General features: G+C 42.8%; 1 protein-coding gene across 4 annotated transcripts in view; it reads left to right on the top strand.

The window, feature by feature from the left end:
• Nucleotides 1-21,760, top strand: part of LOC124234900 (enhancer of mRNA-decapping protein 3) — a 59,946-nt gene that overhangs the window by 31,519 nt on the left and 6,667 nt on the right. For all 4 annotated transcript variants that reach the window (XM_046652478.1, XM_046652476.1, XM_046652477.1 and 1 more), the window contains 2 exons: nucleotides 6,765-7,100; nucleotides 19,103-19,256. In XM_046652478.1, coding sequence (XP_046508434.1) covers nucleotides 6,765-7,100; nucleotides 19,103-19,256 — 490 coding nt within the window. The remainder of the gene's footprint in view (nucleotides 1-6,764; nucleotides 7,101-19,102; nucleotides 19,257-21,760) is intronic.

Genomic DNA, 21,760 nt, shown 5'->3' with positions numbered 1-21,760 from the left:
TCCAAAGAAGATATGCAGATGGCCAATAGACACATGAAAAGATGCTCATCATCACTAAACATCAGGGAAATGCAAATCAAAACTACACTAAGATATCATCTTACACCCATTAGAATGACAAAAATATCTAAAACTAATAGTAACAAATGTTGGAGAGGTTGTGGAGAAAAAGGAACCCTCATACACTGCTGGTGGGAATGCAAACTGGTGCAGCCACTATGGAAAACAGTATGGAGAGTCCTCAAAAATTTAAAAATAGAACTACCATACGATCCAGCCATTCCACTGCTGGGTATCTATCCAAAGAGCTTGAAGTCAGCAATTCCAAAAGTCCTATGTACCCCAATGTTCCTTGCAGCATTATTTACAATAGCCAAGACATGGAAGCAACCTAAGTGCCCATCAACAGATGATTGGATAAAGAAGATGTGGTATATATATATACAATGGAATACTACTCAGCTGCAAAACAGAACAAAATCATTCCATTTGCAATAATATGGATGGACCTTGAGGGAATTATGCTAAATGAAATAAGCCAGCTAGAGAAGGATAATCTTTGTATGACTCCACTCATATGAGGAATTTAAAAATGTGGACTAAGAGAACAGATTGGTGGCTACCAGGGGAAAGGTGGGGTGGGGGGTGGGCACAAAGGGTGAAGTGGTGCGCCTACAACACGAATGACAAACATTAATGTACAACTGAAATTTCACAAGATTGTAACCTATCATTAACTCAATTAAAAAAAAAAAGCTACACTAAGATATCACCTTACACCTGTTAGAATGGCAAAAATATCCAAAACCAAGAGTGACAAATGTTGGAGAGGCTGTGGAGAAAAAGGAACCCTCGTACACTGTTGGTGGGAATGCAAACTGGTGCAGCCACTATGGAAAACAGTATGGAGATTTCTCAAAAAGTTAAAAATAGAAATACCTTATGACCCAGCCATCCCACTGCTGGGCATCTATCCTAAGAACCTGAAATCAGCAATTCCAAAAGTCCCATGCACCCCTATGTTCATCGCAGCATTATTCACAATAGCCAAGACATGGAAGCAACCTAAGTGCCCAGCAACTGATGATTGGATAAAGAAGATATATATATATATACACAATAGAATTCTACTCAGCCATAAAAAAGGACAAAGTCATCCCATTCACAACAACATGGATAGACCTTGAGGGTATTATGTTGAGTGAAATAAGCCAGACAGAGAAAGACGAACTCTGTATGACTCCACTCATAGGTGGTAGTTAACATAGAGACAAAGAGAACTGATCGGTGGTTACCAGGGGAAAGGGGGGTGGGGGGAGGGCACTAAGGGTGAAGTGGTGTACCTACAACATGACTAATAATGATGTACAACTGTAATTTTACAAGGTTGTTAACTATCATAATCTTAATAAAAAAAAAAAACCTGAAGTAGGTGAGTCATAATATTGATATTATTTCATTAGGTTTCTTGTACTTCCTCCTAAACATTTCTGTGACATTGATAAGAACTCTTGATTGGCTTACCTATTTATTGACTTCTACCATACCTACATATTATATATGTTAGATATGAGACATGAGTACAAATTAAAAATAATTAGATAAACATGAAGTAAATTATTTTACAGTAATATTTTACTGGTTCAAAATATGGTTCAATGGTTCAAAATAATTTTTGCTTATTAAAAATTAATATTTGGTTAGAACAGAGTGATTGTGGATCATTGACTTTTTGGGGGTCTGGGGGAAAGTGGTGGATATATGTATTACCTTGATTGTGGTGATGGTATCATAGGTGTATGCATATTTCCAAACTCATCAAATTGTATACATTAAATATATGCAGGTTTCTGTGTACCAGTTATACCTCAGTAAAGCTGTAAAACAAACAAAAATAGTGATGCACCTCATGAGCAGATGATGCCCAGGCGCATCTTTTCTTGGCTCCCGGGGGTGAATCCAAAGCAATAATAGAACTTGGCTGACTTTGTTTCTTTAGTATTTTCTCCTTCTGCTAATTTTGTGGTTTTACTTTGTTTTTGGTTGGTTTACAGCTAAGCTGTCCCTATTGGGAGCAGCAGTGATTGAAAGTGTTTGGCTTTATGGTTTGAACACTTGGTGATCTCTGTGAAGGGATTAATGTTGCTAGATATCTAATCTCTGTTGGGTGGGAGACAACAGAGAATCTGGTTGATTAGCCTGTTTTTAGTCTTTTCTGTTCATCTACTTTGAGCTTCAAATCGTTTAAGATTTTCATGCCCACTGGGAGAAGATCAGCTCTTTGATATCTAGACTGCTGAGTGTTTATATTTCTGTGTTTACTCTTGACCCATGTCTGTGATTTTAGAAATGAATCTATAATCTCTCTTTCTCTGTATGTGTATGTGTCAGTAATTCAGAAAGGTCTTTACCTTTACAAATTAAAAAGGATTAGATAAACTGAAATGAACTGTTTTTACAGTAATATTTAATGATGGTTCAAAACATTTTTTACTTATTAAATACTAATATTTGGCTCAAACAGAGTGATTAACTTTGAGTCATTAACTTTTAAAATCTTGGTATATCACTAAGGAAAATAGTAATCGCACTACTTATTTCAGAAAACATTTAGTGTAGAGAATTGGTTAAGTAGGTGTTGGAAGACTAAAAAGGCTAAAGGAGATGTTGAGAGAAAAGAAACAACGGGAAGAGGTTGGGGTTATTAGAACCTTGAAGTTCAGAGAAGAGGCTTCACAGAGTTGATGCCAGTACTTCTGAGGGGGTGCAATGAGGCTGGTTCTGTCTGTGCATGCCAGAAGGAAAAGCTGGAGACTGGAACCAACTGCCAGGGCAGTGCTGGTGCCAATAGCAAGCAGACAAAAAGGAGAAGGCCCTTCTCCTTCCTCCTAGTCTCTTCAAGTATCTGCTACCACTGGTGGAACCTATCAGGAAGCTAGGTAAAGAAGGAAAAATGTAGTTTGTAGGGTTCCAGCCCTGCATCACAAGAGTGACTGTGGAGTTGAAAGACCGTAGTTTAATAAGTGACACACTTAATACTTTGAATGAGACAGAGATTCAAAGAACTGATCCCAGGTTCAGTTAATTTTTTAATTTTTCTTTGTCGTAATAGAAAGAATACCTCTGAGAGGCATGATGTATAGCAGAGTGAGCAGACTTTCTGTAAAGGGTCAAGTGTTAAATATTTCAGGCTTTGCAGGCCATAAGGTCTCTGTCTCAAATACTTAACTTCGCCTTTGTAACACAAAAGCAGCCTTAGCCAATATGTAAACAAATGAGTGTGACTGTGTTTCAATAAAACTTTACAGAAACAGGCAGTGGGTTAGGTGTGGCCCCAGGGCTATAGTTTGCAGACTTCTTTTTTTTTTTTTTTTTAAAGATTTTTTTTTTTATTTTTTCCTTTTTCTCCCCAAAGCCCCCCAGTACATAGTTGTATATTCTTCGTTGTGGGTTCTTCTAGTTGTGGCATGTGGGACGCTGCCTCAGCGTGGTTTGATGAGCAGTGCCATGTCCGCGCCCAGGATTCGAACCAACGAAACACTGGGCCGCCTGCAGCGGAGCGCGCGAACTTAACCACTCGGCCACGGGGCCAGCCCCTATAGTTTGCAGACTTCTGATGTGGAGTATACACTTAGGGTGAAGTTAATCAGTGATGGTCCATATGGATTCATGTTTGGAATAACCTTGATCCTTTTTAATTTGGGAGGCCACCTTCTTAGAACTGAGTAGATGGATTTAAAAACCTCATTCTAGCTGAAGAAGGCCTATGAGAAGAACAGGGTAAGTATTAACTCTGCACTCTCGCTCACTTAGGATTGCGTTATCAGTACTATCTTTAATACATAGTTTCTATGTAGGAATCTTCTTAAGCTACTTACTCATTTTTGTATGCTTTAGTTAAAAATTTGTATAGTTGCACAACAATGTGAATGTACTTACTACCACTGAACTATACACTTAAAAATAGTTAAAATGGTAAATTTTATGTTATGTATATTTAACTACAATAAAAAAAATTGATGTAAGTCTACTTGCATGGATATACTTCTTGTTATGGAACGTCACTCTTTCTTCAGATGTCTCAAATACTGGCAGTGATTGACTGGCATGAAACCTTATAAGAGTGCCAATTTCCATCTATACATTAAATTCATAAAGCTAGGGCCAGCCCCGTGGCCTAGTGGTTAAGTTTGTGCGCTCCGCTTTGGCAGCCCAGGGTTTTGCCAGACGTGGCACTGCTCATCAAGCCATGCTGAGGCGGCATCCCACATGCCACAACTAGAAGGACCCACAACTAAAAATACACAACTATGTACCGGGGGGCTTTGGGAGAAAAAAGAAAAATAAAATCTTAAAAAAAAATCATAAAGCTTAATTTCTTACTGTTTTTAGTTAAAAGGAAAAGTAAATAGAATATTCAGTATCTTCTTTCTGCATCCAAGTGGGTCATCCTGTACACTCCTGGGTATGCACATACCCACTGGAGAGACACTGCTAGGCTAGAGACCTGTTTGGTAATAGGATAGTTTGAATTAATATTGAGAGAGTACGTTGGTAATCTTGCAAACTAGACTTTTTCTCTAGTTCTTCCCCTACCAATATGTATTGCTAATGGTGTTATCCTGACCTTGTATTTTCATGCCTGCTCTCCCATTCCTAATCCAGCTCTGCTTTCTCATCCATGTTTCAGTGGCCCTTTATATAAACTTCTATTATAACTCTCATTACATTATGTTTTAGTTATTATATATCTCTCCTCCTCCTTTTTTGAGTAGCATGTCTGGGTTATATACTATATTCCAAGCACCTAGCTGTGGCACACAGCATGCTCTTGCTTAATGTTTTTATCAAATTATTGGAGCTAGAACTTAACCCATACTTTGACGAGCTTCTCAGTGGTTTATAATCTGAACTATTTATGGTGGCTCAGCCAACTCTTCCTCCTCTTCATAATTTTGGTCAGCCTTAGTTTTTTTTTCAGAGGCATAAATCTCATGGTTACTGCTAGCACAGCCCTTTTCCATACCAATATTTGGCATTAGGAAGACTTAGACATGAGTTACATTTGCGTAGTACACATCTTTCAGAATAATTATTATAACTAATCTTGCTGATATTGATTAATTTGTTAAACCAATATTTATTGACTGCTTGCTATGTGCTAGAAACCCTGCTGGGGATACCACAGTGAGCATTTTACATACAAGGAAATTGAGAAGTTGGGTAGCAGGTAAAAGATTATATAGCATGTTGTGTAACACTTAAAAATGGTTAAAATGGTCAGGAGGCCACCTTCTTAGATCTTTTAGATCATGTTAATGATGGAACTGCAACTGGACCCTAGGTCTCCTGACTCATGGTGCATTGGGTAGAAGGGAGTTGCTGTGAGAAGAGTTAGAGCAGTATAGTTGGGATGAAATGTGTGAAGGGGTTTGCTTGTGATCATTCTAACCTCTACTTGAATATTTTCTGTAAAATTGAGGAGCTCAGTCTCTCAAAAGGAAGTACATTATGTTTAGTTAGACTGTGTTTGAGGTTCATTTGGCATACCAGTCATTTGGTCCACCCTTTGGGGTAGCCAGGTGGGGATCAGAGTATAAACTCAATTCAGGATTCTCTGGGAATGAATGGTTTGGAGAATTCTGTGGGGTCTTCCGGCTTGGCTGCTACAGGAGGAGTTGACTGATATGTGGTGGCCAAATAGAGACTCAGAGACAGAGGATACCTGGCTGCTCTGGTGTTGATGTGCGTCTTGGTGTGACCTCTACAGGATCAGGTCAATATAGTCTTTGTCCTTATTTAATGGTTTAGAAATTACTTACCCAGAAGTAATAAAATTCTGAGAAAAGAGATCACATTAACCAAAAGATCTAAAAACAAGTTTATAAGTCAAAGTACCAACTTCTAGTGGTAAATGTATATCTGGCTCAAGATCTGAAATCTGTCTAAATCAGGGATTCCCTCTTGCTGGGGTCTAGAGAACAAATTAAAAATCAGAAGGTTGCTTACTTTGTAAGCATAGAATTAAGAACCAGTTGAATGGTATCTTCCTGTGAACTTCAGATTATGAGTGCTTGGCCACTTTTTACGCTGGAAGTAATTCTCTCTTAAACAACTGCCACACATTCAGAATCAAACCACCCTGACCTGTGGGAGGAGATTGCTGTATTCCTGCCCTTCTGCTGCTTTTTTGATATTCAGTTGTCAAAAAAGCCTCATTACCAACTTCCTTATGAAGGGCAGAACTGGTTGCGATTTCCAGTACTGCTTGTTTCATATTCACTATTACTTGGGTAATATACAACGTCAGTTATTCCTTGAGATTTCTGGTAGTTTGTCCTAATATGATGATATGTGGTAGTGGGCCAGCCCTGTGGCCGAGTGGTTAAGTTCGCGCGCTCTGCTGCGGCGGCCCAGGATTTTGCCGGTTCGGATCCTGGGTGCGGACATGGCACTGCTCATCAAGCCATGCTGAGGCGGCATCCCATATGCCACAACTAGAAGGACCCACTTCTAAAGAAAAAAATTCTAAACTAAAAGAAATGTTAACTATGTACCGGGGGGCTTTGGGGAGAAAAAGGAAAAATAAAATCTTAAAAAAAAAAGTGTTAGTAAACCTAATATGATTTAAGAATAGCTTATCTTTACCATCTTCACTTTGATTCTTGTAACATACTCCATAAAGGACTAATGTATTGTGTTTTCCATTTCCATTGAGCACTTTCTGTGGGCACTCTGACTTTAGTCCCTCTTTTTTTCTCCAGGGTCATCTAGTAGCAGGCACCCAAATCAGGCAACTCCAAAGAAAAGTGGTTTAAAGAATGGCCAAATGAAGAGTAAAGATGACGAGTGCTTCGGGGATGATATTGAGGAGATCCCAGACACAGATTTTGATTTTGAAGGGAACTTGGCACTTTTTGACAAGGCAGCTGTGTTTGAGGAGATTGATACCTATGAGAGGAGAAGTGGTACCCGTTCCCGGGGCATCCCGAATGAAAAGCCTGCTCGTTACCGCCATGATGAGAACATCCTAGAGTCAGAGCCCATCGTCTACCGACGGATCACAGTGCCCCACAATGTGAGCAAGGAATTCTGCACAGGTGAGTTGCACCAGGTCCCACATTCCACTGGCCCTTCTTCCTTTTCTACTATGCTTGTAACAGAATGACCCAGATTCTGAGTCAGAGTCTTGCACTAGGAATTAAGTAAAGTGGCTTCGTGGTTATTATTATCTCTTGGGGATTGTGACCAGTACAGCATCCTGCCTGCCACTGTGGAGGGGCTAATTTTTCTACACGTCCATTTATATCCTGCAGCTGGCAGGATTTGGTCTACTGCTTATGAGTAACAACTAAAGACAGAATATTTTCTGTAAAATTGAGGAGCTCAGTCTCTCAAAAGGAAGTACATTATGTTTAGTTAGACTATGTTTGAGGTTCATTTGGCATACCAGTCATTTGGTCCACCCTTTGAGGGTAGCCAGATGAGAATGTCTAGATTCACATGATCAGATCTGTTTTCACTTTAGCTTCCCTGTTACTGCCTGTACATTTTACCAGAAGTTCAGCTCTGTTTTACTGATTGTTTGCTGGGGTAAAACACAGTTGGAGATGAATGGTTGAATCCATTGGTTGTAAATAGGGTTTCAGTAAATTACATTTGTTTACTCCACTGTCCTCATCTCCTGCTAGCCCTGGTCATTGAGAGTTGGCTAGTCATAATTCTCGTAGCAAGGTAGTAGGGCCTGTTTAGTTATATAGGTCACTGTATATAGTAGTCTAGTCTATTACCTCAGTGATTTTTAGGTTTCTTTTTTTTAGCATTAGAATCTTTCCTCAAACATATGGCATTTGAAGCAGATAAAAGCAGCTGTGGGAGAGGTGGTCTGCCTCATCCCTGTCCCTATCCTTTCCACCAAAACCACATTATTAACTGTGCTTCTTGGAATACAGTTTGAATACGATTGTTGTTGAATGATTTTAAGAGCTAAAGGGGGAATCATCATTTTAGTAATATAATATTCATTTTGGTTTGAAGTTTTGAATATAGGGAATATAAATCCTGAATGCTAGTAGCATTTGTAGGGAGAATTTTGGAGACAGTTTAATTACATTTAGAGGAAAATCAGAGACAATGGCATGGCTTTTTTGCAGACAACAGTATGGCTGTATTGTGTTTGGTTTTGCTGAGTACAGAAGCTTGAATGTGCTTTATATGTTAAAAACAAAAAAAGCAGACTGTCAGGCTAAGAAAGACTACTAAATTGTTTCTATCTTTCATTGGCAGACTGGCAGGCATGCCTCTATACTAAGGTAGTTTCCTTGAGTGGCACTGACAGTGTGACTTGCTGAACTCTTGATTTTTACCACCTGTGTAAAGTCAAACAGCCCAGCTCACAATCACGCTTAAGTTTCCAGGGTTTAAGCTTTTCGAAGACTGCTATCATCAAGCAGGTCTGGTAGTATACTCAGATCCTGCCATCCATCCACCTCTGGCTGCTCCCCTTTTTACTGCCCTCAGTTGCAAAATAAGCTGCCCCTCCTGGTAGCTCTCTGAGCTGTGGTGGATGGGTCATGCAGTGGTGATTTCCCTGAAATTCCTGAGCTTGGGGAGATTATAGCCTGCCTTGGAGTAAAGTTCCCAAAATGGAGAGAATAACAGTGAAGATCAGGGAAGATTCTCAGATCCAAAAGAGGCCGAGAAAACATTTGCTAAAGTAGACACAAGGAGAGGTGGGAAATTTTTCCATCTACACACTTTACCTCCACACCTTGATCCTTGCACCTTATTTAATTTAATGACAGAAGTAAAAAGTTGCCTCCTCTCTTGTGAAATTATTTTTCCAGAATTGCCGTTAACAAACATACTACAAACCACACGTGCTAGTCCTTATCCAGTAAGTCACTCTGGTGGCTTGTGGTGTGCAGCGACTGGCTGCACTTTGCTGGTGATGATAGTGAGGGGACGAGAGGTCTCGCAGCCTCATATCATCTGGTTTTTCTCTGTGTTCTCAACAGTGAGAAGGAGTGGAAATAAAGTCCTTTTGCCAAGCAGGGTGTTTGCTGGAAATAGAGCTAGCAAGCAGTTGCCTTGCTGAGCAGCTTCTCCTACAGGTGATTTTTATCTCTGCCAGCTCCCAGGCACAAGCCTCAAAGCAGGTTTTTACTGAGTGGTATTCAGGTAGTGCAGAGCTGGAGACACTCTTCCAATTGGATCTACTATCCAAATGTTAGGATCAGAATAAGGCAAACCATCTGGAATATGTGGGGAAACAACTTAGAACCGTAAAATGTTAGTGTTAGGTTACTTGATCACCTAGTATAATTTGCTCCTTTATATAGATGAGGCCCTTGAGGCCCAGAGAGGTAGAGGCTCTTGCAAACCATATCCATCACATTTCCTCTCTTCTTCTGAATGTGGATAAGTTAGAGAGGAAGAAGAGTATATATAAGAAGAGAAGGGCAGTTTAATGGCAAAATAGACTATAGTCTTTTCTTTTTAGTATTCCCTCAGAAATGAACCAACTTACATCAGCACTTGTGGAGAGCGGCCTGAACAGCTCCCCAGTGTAGCCTTGCAGCATTCGTGTCCTAGAACCCCCAATACCTTTTTTTTTTTCCAGGAAGATTAGCCCTGAGCTAACTACTACCAGTCCTCTTTTTGCTGAGGAAGCCTGGCCCTGGGCTAACATCGTGTCCATCTTCCTCTACTTTATATGTGGGACTCCTAGCACAGCATGGTGTGCCAAGCGGTGCCATGTCCGCACCTGGGATCCGATCCGGCGAACCCCAGGCTGCCGAGAAGTGGAACATGCGAACTTAACCGCTGTGCCACCAGGCCGGCCCCTCCGCCCCCAATACCTTATCTTCTGCTAATCCTCAGAGTCGCAAAGGAAGAACAACATGTTTACTCCCCGTTGGATGGTGGCTTGGGTTTTAGGATTCTGACAGCTTGCTACTAGTGTCCTACACATGGACTGCATGCTAAGTGCTGTCAACAGTTTCTAAACCATTATTCTCTAGTTGCTCATACTCCTCTTGGCAATGCTCTGCCAACTGTGGGTGTGGATGTGGGTGTTTTGGGGGGGGCAGTGTTATAAAAAGGCTGGTGATTGGAAAAACATGTTCAGGAAGCAATTAAATTTATCTCTTTGTTTAACCCAAATCTTTTCTCTCTGGAAAGCTCTTTTGGGTCTTTTGACAGTGCTGCTATCTCCAACATTCACAGATTGTGAGACATTCCTCCAGCTTGGACATACCTCGCTAAGTAATGGTGTCCAGTGATCAGCTACATGTGTGTTACATTTGGCTGTAAAATGCTAGATGTGTGTGAGCCCTCTGTGTTCAGTGGTGAGAGGTCCCCAAAGAGCAATGGTTAGGAGAGTGGTAAGGCTTCAGTGAAGAATCTTTGCTCGACACTCATAATGTTCTAAAAAGAGATGTTTAAGACATTTTGGGTCAGTCAGAACACTGTGCTTATTATGTGTAAGTCACCCTAAGATGGTCCTTACCTTCATGTTGTTAAAATGTACTTGGAGATGGAAAGATACTATATATGCCCAGAGTCCAGTGAGAGTGTGGACATTAAGAGCACTGGGTGTTGAGAGGCGGGGAGGGGTCCTAAAGGCTGGGCTGATCAGGGAAGTCTTCACAAAGGGAGCAGGACAGAAGCCTTGAAGCATGGGCAGGATTTTATCAGGCAGAGAGGAAGAGGAAGATGTTTGTGGGTAGGCTGGGCAGGTGCTGGTGAATAGTGTGAGTAAAGGGCTGTGTGGGAAATTAGCCATTGTCTGGTTTGGCCAGGACAGAGTTTGTGTTGGGGGTAGGAGGAATTAAAAATAGCTTTGGGGGCTGGCCCCGTGGCCGAGTGGTTAAGTTCGCACACTCTGCCTTGGTGGCCCAGGGTTTCACTGGTTTGGATCCTTGGTGTGGACATGGCATCCCTCACCAGGCCATGCTGAGGCGGCATTCCACATAGCACAACCAGAAGGACCCACAACTACAATGTACAACAATGTGCGGGGGGGCTTTGGGGAGAAGAAGAAAAGAAAGAAAGAAGAAAAAAGAAGATTGGTAACAGATGTTAGCTCAGGTGCCAATCTTTCAAAAAAAAAAAAAGCTTTGGACCAGAGCACAGAGAACCTTGTGTGCCAATGTTATCCTTGTCCTGTGGCCATGGGGAACAACTGAAGGATTCCGAAAATGACATGATCCAAAATCTCTTTTAGGAAGACTTTTAGTCTTTAGGAAGACTGGTCTCATGGGAGGATTCAGGATAGAATGAGAGGAGAGAGAGACCAGAGCAGAAGACCAGTTAAGTTAGGCTCATGTCATGACTAACGTACCAGGGATTTGGGTCTCTGAATGGAAAGGAAGACGAAGGTGTGAGAGAAATGACAAAAGGGAATTTGATAAGATTTGGTGATTGAAAATAGGTGGGAAAGGGTTGAGTGAGTAAAAGGGTTCAGAGGCACTGGACCTGTGGGGCAGGAAAAATGGCAGGGAAATGAGGTATGTAGCCAAATGAAGGCTACGGAGCCTGTTTCCTTATCTGTAAAGTGGCGTAATACATGTCAATTAAAGGAGATCATGTGGAAAAGCAGCTGGCAAAATGCTTGGCATGTAATTGTTATTCAATCAGTATTTGACTCTAAATGTGAATTGGAAAGGCTGCCTCAGTAAGGTTATTTTAAAACATCAACCTTTACAGAATTTCTGTGTCAGGCACCATTCTAGATACTCTGGGTAAGTCATGGTCCGTCACCTCAGGGGCCTTAGAGTATAGGATAACCAGATGTATAAACAAACAAATAATAGATGTGTGTACAAGGTTTAGAGGTGGCAGAAAGGGGAGGATAGGGGCCTGATTCAAGAGAAGCAACATGATTATAGCCAACATCATAATATGAAATGTTCATTGGGTATTTACTATGTCTCAGGCCCCATTCTAAGCACTTCATGTGCTTATCTCAGTAAATTTTCATGGCATCTCTATGAGGTTGAACTGTTAGCCCCATTTTGTTATTATCCCCGTTTGCTGGAGTTAAGTGTTCCAGTAAAACTTTCATCAAGAATAACTTTAAAGTGTCTCAAATTCTTCATTTCCTGGGTTCTAATAAATTCTTCTTAGGTATATTTATTCAAGAGCGCTTCCATTTGGGTAGAATTCTTATTTAACTTATGTCATTTGTTTTCCACTGTGGGGCCTTTTTCTGTCCTCAAGTATGTAGAAGCCCAGATGGGAGGCAGTGGGGTGCTGTCGGTGCAGGCACCAAGTCTCCGCAGTTGTCCCATCTGCTTTGTCTGAAAGACCTTCTTCTACCTCCACACTATGTGTCTGCTGAGATTTAGGGAGCAGCAAGTATGTGAGGGTGACCTGAAGTAGGGTTACTGTTCTTTACTGTCTTGCAAAAGGATCCAGTCAGAGTTTGCGTGAGGCACTCCGGTCTGAGCTCCCTTTGGGTCCAACACGACTTATCCATACTCATTTCTCTTGGTGAAAGCACTTCTAGCTCCTACTCTGAAGGGGAACAGCTGGTAAAGCCACAGTGGGTTTGTTCCTGTGGCTTGCCTCTTTACTCTTCCCACCTTTGCGAGCTAAGTCTTTTAGATTCAGTGGGGATGTATCTTGCTCTCATGACAAGCTTGGCTTTCACCATTCCATGCTGGCAGTTGTCTTCCACAGCTGGCATTCCATTTCTGCCTCTGAGCCCTGGTTGCCTTTCTCTGCTTCTTGTCACCAAGAGTCCTTCAAGAAGCATTCTAATGCTTTCAAGACCAGCAGTGTTTTTATCTCTGAAAGGATAAATAATCAGGAAACCTGCTTTGGTTTTGTTATGTGTTCAAAAGGAATCCAGGAAGAAATAAATCTTTGAGTTAGAAGTGGCCATTTAAGAATTTTACCCTGAGGGTAGTGAGGCCCCTTCAGCAGCTGTTGTGTTCCTGCTGAGGATCCTTCTCATTCAGAGAATCCACTGTTGGTTGCAGTGGAACTGGTCATGATCTCATTGCCTTCTCAAACCAGAGACCCAACCCACATGGGTTCCTGCCGTGGTCTCCTCTCAATCCCCACCCCTACTCCATTCCCTGTCCTGTTTTTACAGGTTAGACCAGGTGCTACAGGGATGCCATTCCCAGGAAGGCACCTCTTCTACATTGCTTATTTTAAGGGAGATATCAGGAGGTAAATTCTAGGAGGTATTCTGGACCAGGATACCAACACTAATACACCTGTGCTCCTGCACCAAGTGTCACAACTTTCATTGAGCAGAGCTAATGAGCCTAGTTTCTAAAATTGTGTCTCGGTAGGCAGACTTGTTTGACAGCAACTTGGTTGATTTGGGGAACCTCAGGTTCTAGCCGATCCTCCAGTCCAGGAGTAGAGGGAAGTAGTCGGTCCCTTTAACATGGAGACCTGGCTAATCAGGTGGACAGTTGTCATAGGGCTGAAGGGCTTGGTTGTAGTCATTGGTGTTCTCATGAGGTTTTAGAGCCATACTCGTAAGACAGATGTCTTGGCTAGACTCTTCCCCCAGTAGTGAACACTTGTGCTTCCTGCAGTCTGTCGCCTGGAAAAGGTCTCATGGCAACTTGTTGCCAGAGTTTTAATTTAAGAGTTTAAGTTCAGACTAAGGGCTGGAAGATCTGGAGCCTAGCACATTATGGCCTGGTACCTGGGTTTTTGATAAAGCTGCCAATTGGTCATTCTAGAAAATGAGTTGATCTCTTCAAATGTGACTCCTCTGCCAATATGTGTCCCCTTGCCATTTCAGAGCCACAAGTATTAGCCAGAGTGAGGAAATAGTTTGATTTCAATGCACCTACCATCCTCCTTAAATTCAACATATCAAAGCTAAGTCAGTAATTCACCCCCACTCATATCTTTTGACTCCTTGGCATGCCCATTCCTTTCAGTGGAATCACCATTCTTTAAGTGTCCAGCATGAAACTTTGGGGCCATCTTTGCCTCTTCCTTCTCATAGAAATTCACGACTAGAAAGGACCCTGGAGGCCATTTTTTCTAATTTAATAGCAGGTGATTCCTTCTGTAGTAGCCCTGTCAGGGAATTTTCCTTTATCCTCAGTATTCATTCTGGCTCTAGATTCTCTTCTTCCTTCAAAATCTCCTTTGAAATTATCATGACCATTTAGTTTTGTGTGCTGCCCCGTAGGCTCCCCACATCCCTTGAAATCAATTCTACAGGATTTTTCCACCCTCCTCTTCTATCCCTGTCTACTTCATCCTGCATAAAACAACTCAGCTTTTACAGCCATCTGAAATCTGGCCCTGCCCATGACTCTAAGCTAGCCTCACATCACCTCTGGAATTTTGTTCATGTTGTGCCCAGAATGACACACTTTAGGACTGTGGTGTATTCTCTAATATTTACACATGTATATTTTTTGTTTCCAGCTGGATTGTAAGATTGTGAGAACAGGGTCTGTTTTCATACTCTTTATTTTCTCTGTCTCTTGCCATCCCCACTCCACCACTGATTGCTGTATTATTACTCTATAAACATTTGTCAATCATATTTGGAGACTCTTAACTCTCTCTCTTTCCTTTCTCTCCACAACTTTTTATATTGAAAAAAATTTCAAACTTTCAGAAAAGTTGCTGGAATAGTATAATGAATAGCCATACACCCTTCATTTAGATTCACTAACATTTTACCACATTTACTTAATAAATATATAAACATACGCACACAGATCTTGGAGCCATTTGAGATTTAGTTGCCCTCATTACATTCCACCCCTAAATACTTCTGTGAGTATTCAGTGGGATATTGCTCCATACAACCATGCTGCAAGATTGCCCTTAGGAAATTTAAAATTAACACAAAAGTATTATCTAATATATGCTCCATATGCAAAACTTTCCAGTTGTCCCAGTCATGTCCTTTATAAAGTCATATTTTTAATCAGCCATTGCATATTACATTTAGTTGTCATATCTCTTTTGTTTCTTTTCCTTTAACTGGGACAGTTCTCACAGCTTCTGTTGTCTTCTGTGATACAGATTTGTGAAGAATCTAGGCCAGTTGATTTGCAGAATACCCCTTAGTTTTGACTTTACTGATTGTTTCCTTTTGATATGATTCATGTTAAACATTTTTTCCAGGATTTTGGTGGGGCTCTTTCTCTCTCAGGGCATGTGATGTCAGTTTGTCCCATCACTGGGGCTAAGTTTGATCACTTGGTAAGGTGGTGTCCACCAGATTTCTTCTTTGTAAGGATACTTTCCCCTTTGTAATTAATAAGTAATCTTGAGAAGTCCTTTATGTCTTGAGTCCAAAGCTTGTTCCACTGGAGCTTTAACCTGAAGGAATGAGGTCCAGTGTGGACAGGGTGTTGGTCTAGTTGTCGTAAAAGCGGGAAGGAAAAGGTGGGGAAAGAGTCAGAAACATCTCACCCATACTTGCCTTTGTTTACAGCTGACCCTTTCTGGGAAAAGGGTTGTACGTGGTGCTGGTGGAGTGGTGCGATAGAAGGTGTGAGAACTTGCATATGTGTCTAAGGGAGGGAAAGGCCTGAAATAGTATATACTGGAACAAGCAGTGGAAGTGATGAAGCCATGAAGAAGGGGCAGACTGCAGCAGGCATGGGCAGTGTTTGGGCCACTGGGTTCCGTAGCCCTAGCCTCATGCTGTGGAATGAGTTGTGCAGCGAGGAGGACTTTTCTCCCCTGGCCTGTACTGAGTGTGCTGAAGTCATTTTCCTTGATACCCTAAGGTTAAGCCTAAGAAAGGCTCTTCTTGTCCCGAACTCAGTATAACTTTATTTCCCTTTCTTGTTTCACCAACAGCTGTAAAATACATATTAATATTAAGAGAAACTCTACCAACTGATTTTACTGCCTTGGTTCTCAAACAATAAAGATCCACCTTCCAACTCAAACATAATTAGGCTTGGCCCATGTTCAGGCTTTGGCAGTGTTATTGTTTGCAGTTACATGCTATGTTCTTGGTTCCCTTCCTTTGGAATTTTATTCTCTGACTGTTTCTGATAAGCCAGTCTGACTGGTTGGACTTTGTATGTAAATGCTGAAAAGGAACATTTTGTGTGCTTGCATATTCCTTTCAGAGAAGCAATCAGAAAAGAGTACACTGGAGTCCTAGTCTGCAGCTGGCAGACTGAGTAGAAAAGATTCTTGGCCTTGGCTTTCCCTACGCTAGCCAGTTCATCAACAGTGCCCCTTCCCCCCAGCACAGATCAGTGGGGAGACGGCGATAGGCACGCAGTTTCCATCTGCAGCATCCAGCCAGCCACAGTGGGTGTTTTGTGCTAGTCTCAACCTATCGATTACCAGTATTGTGGCTGGACCAGCCCTTATGGTTCTTATTATGATTGCAAGACACCTTTCAGCAATAACCGTCAGGAAACTTTTAAAAAATGAAGGTATATTACTTACAAGACCTGGAATTACATTAGCACATCTAGGGCCACACAAGAGGTCACAGGGAGAGAGAGAGAAAGAGAGAAAGGGCCTAGGGTTCTGCTTTTACTGGGATCGAGGGTGGGGACCTAGGGTTTTGTGGGGTCACTTTTTATTGGCGAGTTTAAAACATGAGTGGGAATTTAAGCAGGAAGAGAAAAAGATAGCCCAAATGGTCAGTTATTGAAATCAACCAAGATCTCTGAAACAAAGGAGCCTCAGTCAGGGGAGGCAGCCTGACTCTTTATCTAGTCATGTGACTGGCAATGCGTTTATTTGAGATAGCCATCTTTGAAGTGGATGCCTCTTTGAAAGGATGCCTCAGTAATCAAAGCTGAGGTCAGTAACTTACATTCCAAAAAAGAAAAATATAATAAAACTGTCAGGGCTGGCACTACAGTGGGATAAGTTCTCTTCTCCCTGCACCATGAGTTTTGTACCCTTAAGGACTTGAGGAGAAAGGTGACAGAGAATGCTTCAGCCTGCCTCCAGAGAGCTCTCAACAGGAGAGGGGGGTGCCTGTATACACAGCACAAGACCTAGACCCAGAGGGAAAGCCTGATTTGTAGTGTGGCAGGCCCAAGATTCACTCCCCTGACCTGTTTCACATTCATCTGATAAATAGGTAAAGAAATGCAGACTTGAGGGGAAGTTCTCCCTTGCGTGACTTTGCAGGTAAAGCGGGTGTTTGAAGTAGGCAGGTGCATGACTTGTCTGACAGGTTTAGGGTTGTTAGTGGCTTAGGACTCGTGAGAATTCCTTCAGCTTTTCCACACTGCTATCAGTGGTTCCTAATTAGTTTTGATAATATGTGCGTGTCTGGAGCAGGCCATAAAAATGGCTGTTTTAATCAGCTGTTTACATGCAAGGTCAGGCTGCAGCCTCCAGCATTGGCACCTGGGATGTCAATAATTGACAAATCAGAAAAGGTGGGAGGAGAGACAGCGCTCCTCATGGCACTGTTTGTTATCTCTGCCCAAGGTAGAAGTAGGACTCAGGCAGGTAGAGGGGCTCAGTTAACCAAAAGGATAGTGTTAATTTTGATATGTAGACACTTTTTTATTATCATCATTACATGAAATTATTATTTCGCCTTCCCTTGAGAGATACAGACCTGGGTGCTTAAGGTTCAGTGTTTGTGTTTGGTTTCCCGTTGTTAAAATGTACAGCCATAGAATCATTCTGTGTGGTTTTAAGAATCTGTGTAGGCAGAACTGGACACCCGATAAAACCTCAAGAAATTTCTCCTGAATTGGTCAGTTAGGAAGACAGGTTTTTCTATAGAGAGCACGGGAACTAATAGAATGATGATGATGAACTTGCTGAGAACTTCTATCTTAGAGTTAGGCCAGACCAGAAATAGCACTAGGTTTGCATCATTTATGTGTGTGAGTACCTGATGAGAAATCTGGCCTAGTGAATATATATAGCTGAGACAGCTTGAGGAGTTGGGGCCAAATTAAAAAGGCTTATTTCCCTACTTTGAGGAGTTTACAATTCAGTATAGATGAGGACACAGGATCTAAAAAGGCATCTAATTCAGCCAGACAAAACTGGTTACATGCAGTCCCACGATGACTTGCTAATTGGAATCATGTTTATTGGTCTGTCAGCCAGTGAGTCCAAATGGGGCTATTTGGCAAAGGGTCTGCTCCCTTGGGGACAGCCTGTGGCCCTGTTTGTAAGATGGCATTGCTTCTCAAGGCAAGAGCTACCCATTACAGATCACAATTTTTGACTTTTGCTGTTTCTATCCTGTCCTGGTTTTCTGGGCCCTGAAACAGTAGCTGGTATGTTGATACTGAGGCGTACGATATCATAGACTCCTTCAAGTGTACCAGGTGCTGCAGACTTTGGCCTTGTTAAAACTAAGTACTTTCCGTGGTGTACTTTCAACGACTGTGATCCTCCCTTTATACAGTTCTCTTTATTTGTGGTGAATAAAATGTCCAAGATTCTTCTGAGTAGCTTACAGCAAGCTCTGGGTTACTTTCCAGGTACTCTTTCCCTGTGATGTGAGTACTGGGTTACACTCACCCTGCGTGAGGAGAAAATGACAAATTATTTGAGAAAACAAGTTTCTGATTGAATTTCTTAAGCAAAGAGGAAGGGCTAAATAGAAGAAAGGAAGAGGAAGAAGAAGTGGGGAACAGGTAGATGAATAAGTCATCCTGCCTTGAAATTGAACCGCGAGGTCAGGAGGGTCAGCTAGTGTGTATTCTACTTCTGGGGAAGAATAAGGGGTCTACTGGTAAGGAAGACCCCGTTGCCAGGATGGCATTTCCCCCACCTTAAGCAAAGCATGTTCTCTTCTAATGCGATCGATAAGTTGCTGTTACACACTCTGTGCCAGCCTTTTCTTGGTACTACCAAATACATCTAGGTGGATTTGGCCTTCGAGGTCTAAAGCTAAACTTGCTAAGAGAGCTTAAGTTCATCCCTGCTCTCTGGTAACCTAAACAGGTTGTTCCTCAGTTCCCCATCCGCTGCTCGAGCTCTGGAGGGCTGCAGAGCATGGCTAGGTCCCAGATTACGTGGATGGGCCAGGGAAGGGTCAGTCTTAAAATCTGGCTTTCACAGAATCCTGGATCAAGTATACCCATTTGTGGACCTGGTTTCCTGTAATCACCTTCCCTTTCTCTTCTCATCTCCTTTTGAACTACAGACTCTGGCCTGGTTGTCCCAAGTGTTTCCTATGAGCTGCATAAAAAGCTGTTGTCTGTGGCTGAGAAGCATGGGTTGACTTTGGAGCGGAGACTGGAGATGACAGGAGTATGTGCCAGTCAGATGGCACTGACCCTGCTTGGAGGACCCAACAGGTAAATGCCTATAGACTGGTGGGGGCTGAGTGTGGGGTGATGCTACTCTGCCAAGTCATCACCACAGGGCCTCACAGAGAGTTCATCAGATAGTTCCTGCTTGTCTAGTGTGCGTATCTCTATGAAGTCACTTTCCTGGATGCTACGAGGTTTTCATTTGCCCCTCTTACTCATCTCCTGGCAGACCTCATTCTTCTTCCAGCAAGCCATCCTTGGACCCTTTCTATCCTGGTAACAGGAAAGACTTTGAGATTCCTGCTTACTACAGGAGGCCTGCCTTTGAAGAAGCTTTTCAGAGCCCCAGGCTGTGCTACTCGTCATTCACTCAGAGGGGCTGGAATACAAATCAGCCTGAGTTCCGTACTTGAAAACTTGTAGAGCCACCCTGACAACTGGGTGGGAGAGCTAGAGTTTGGCACCTTTTCACTTGCCCCTTGGGCTCATCTGTCAGGAGCAATACTTAATTTTAGTTGTGGACATTTACTGATGCCATGTACCAGACCTTGTGCTAGCACTAAAGATACAAAGAAGAATAAAATACTGCTCTTGCCCTCCAGTAGCCTAGTGAGGTCTCCAGAAAGTACAGTGCTGGGGTAGAGGAAACAGAATGTTCTCCAGGAAGCCACATTGCTGCTCCAGGCTGGAGAAGCCAGTCAACCTTCCTAGAACAGTGGCACCCAAGCTGAGTCCTGCAGAACAAGGGAGAATTAACTGTGGCAAGCAGAAAGGAGGAAAAGTAGTCTTAGGTCTCAAGAGTAGCATGTGCCAAGGGCACAGAGAATTGAGAGACCGTGGAAGTTGTGGGGATCATAAGTCATTCTGTGTGGCTGGGAAGTAGGGCCTTAGTACAGCTGAGCAGTAGGGAGCCGCTGAAGGGATTTCATTAGGGCAGTGACATGATTAGTCCTGTGTTTTAAAGATATGACTTTGGCTGAATAGATTGAATGGAAGCAAGACTGAGGGCAGAGAGACCAGTTAGAAAACTGAGCCAGGGGCTAGATGATGGTGGTTCCAACCAAGGAAGTAGGGATCAGAGAAGTAGATAGATGAGGGATTTTTTTTTTTAAAGTAAAATCAACAGGGCAGGGTAACTGAATGGGTGTGAGAGGTGGTAGAAAGTGGAGTGTCGGTGATCACTGACTTCAGGCCTTCTAGCCTGGACACCTGGTGGGTAGTGAGAACATTCACTGGCATAGGGAATATGGGAAGAGGAGCAGGTTTGGGGGAGATGGTGGATTTTGTTTTGGATGTGTTGAGTTTGGGAGCCCTGTGAAATATCCTGATAGACCATTAGCAGTCTGGATCTGAAGTTTAGGAAAAGGTCTGAGCAGAAGATAGAGACCTAGAAGTCATCAGCTCGTAGATGGTGTAAGAATAGATGAAATCCTCTTAGGAGAGGGTGTAAAGGGAAGAAAGGGCCGAGGGTGAAATTCCGGGGAATGTCAGCATTAAAGGCATAGTTAGAGATGAAGAGCCTTTCAGAATGGCTGAGAAAGAAAGCCAGAGAGGTAAGAAAACTAAGAGGGGTAGTGTTTAAGAACCAAAGGAATAGTGTTTGAAGAATACAGGAATGGTCCCCAGTCGTACTGCTGAGAGATCAGGCAAAATTAGAGTTGACGAGTGTCTGCTGGATTTGTCAGTGTAGAGGAGGATGTTGGCAACCTTGTGGGAGAGTGCTGTCTAAAGTGATCCAAGCTGGCTGTGAGATTCCCTCCCCTGTACCTCCACCGCCCTCGCCCTACAGAGTTTGGGGGTGTTCATTCCTCCTTGTCCCTTATTTAAGCATACTTGCTAATCAGGCTGGATCCCTGGCCTTTCCTGTGCCAGGGAAGAGCCAATAGAGACCCCCAAAGGAAGGAATAGTGCAGGCTGCCCTCTGAAGGAGCATCGGGCCTTCGGGTCTGGTGGCTGCTGCGCTTCCTCCCAGAGCAGCCATTGGGGCAGCTCCGGGAATAAGGTCTTCCCGGGAGTATTTGAGGCCATAAAAGTGGCTTCCCAGAAACAACAGTTTGGGGGCAGGGACTGAATGTCCTCACCAAGTCACAGTCCTCTTTAGCCAGCTTCTTGGGGGCTGGCTGTCCTCACACCTGTCTTTTCTCTCAGTGTCTGAACTCTCAGAAGGGCCGTCTTCTGTCCTTTGCAGCAGCTGCGGTTTTCCTTTGAGAAAGATTGCCACAGTTAGTAGTCAGTTTCATGTATGTCAAGTACCAAGCAGTTTTTTGCTGTGCGTTTGCAGCAGCATTTAATTTGATCCTCATAACTTCACCTCAAAGGTAAATAGTAGCCCGGTGTTTTAAGATGAGCAAGCTAAGGCTCAGAGAGCTGAAAAGCTTGCACCATGTCACGCTGCTGGTGTGTGGTGGAGCCAGGTCTCCTATCCATATAGGTCTGTCTCCAGTGCCTGTATTTTGCCCCCTGCTCTTGGGTATGTGGGTGCCATGGTCTGCTTTGAGTCCTCTGACAGGAGGTGCCTCTGTGAGGGGGAGAATCCATTGAGGGAACAG

This window comes from Equus quagga, chromosome 2 (assembly GCF_021613505.1).
Source record: "Equus quagga isolate Etosha38 chromosome 2, UCLA_HA_Equagga_1.0, whole genome shotgun sequence".
Taxonomy (NCBI): Eukaryota; Metazoa; Chordata; class Mammalia; order Perissodactyla; family Equidae; genus Equus; species Equus quagga.
The sequence above is the reverse complement of the archived record's forward strand: the minus strand, read 5'-3'. Positions and strand labels throughout refer to the sequence as shown.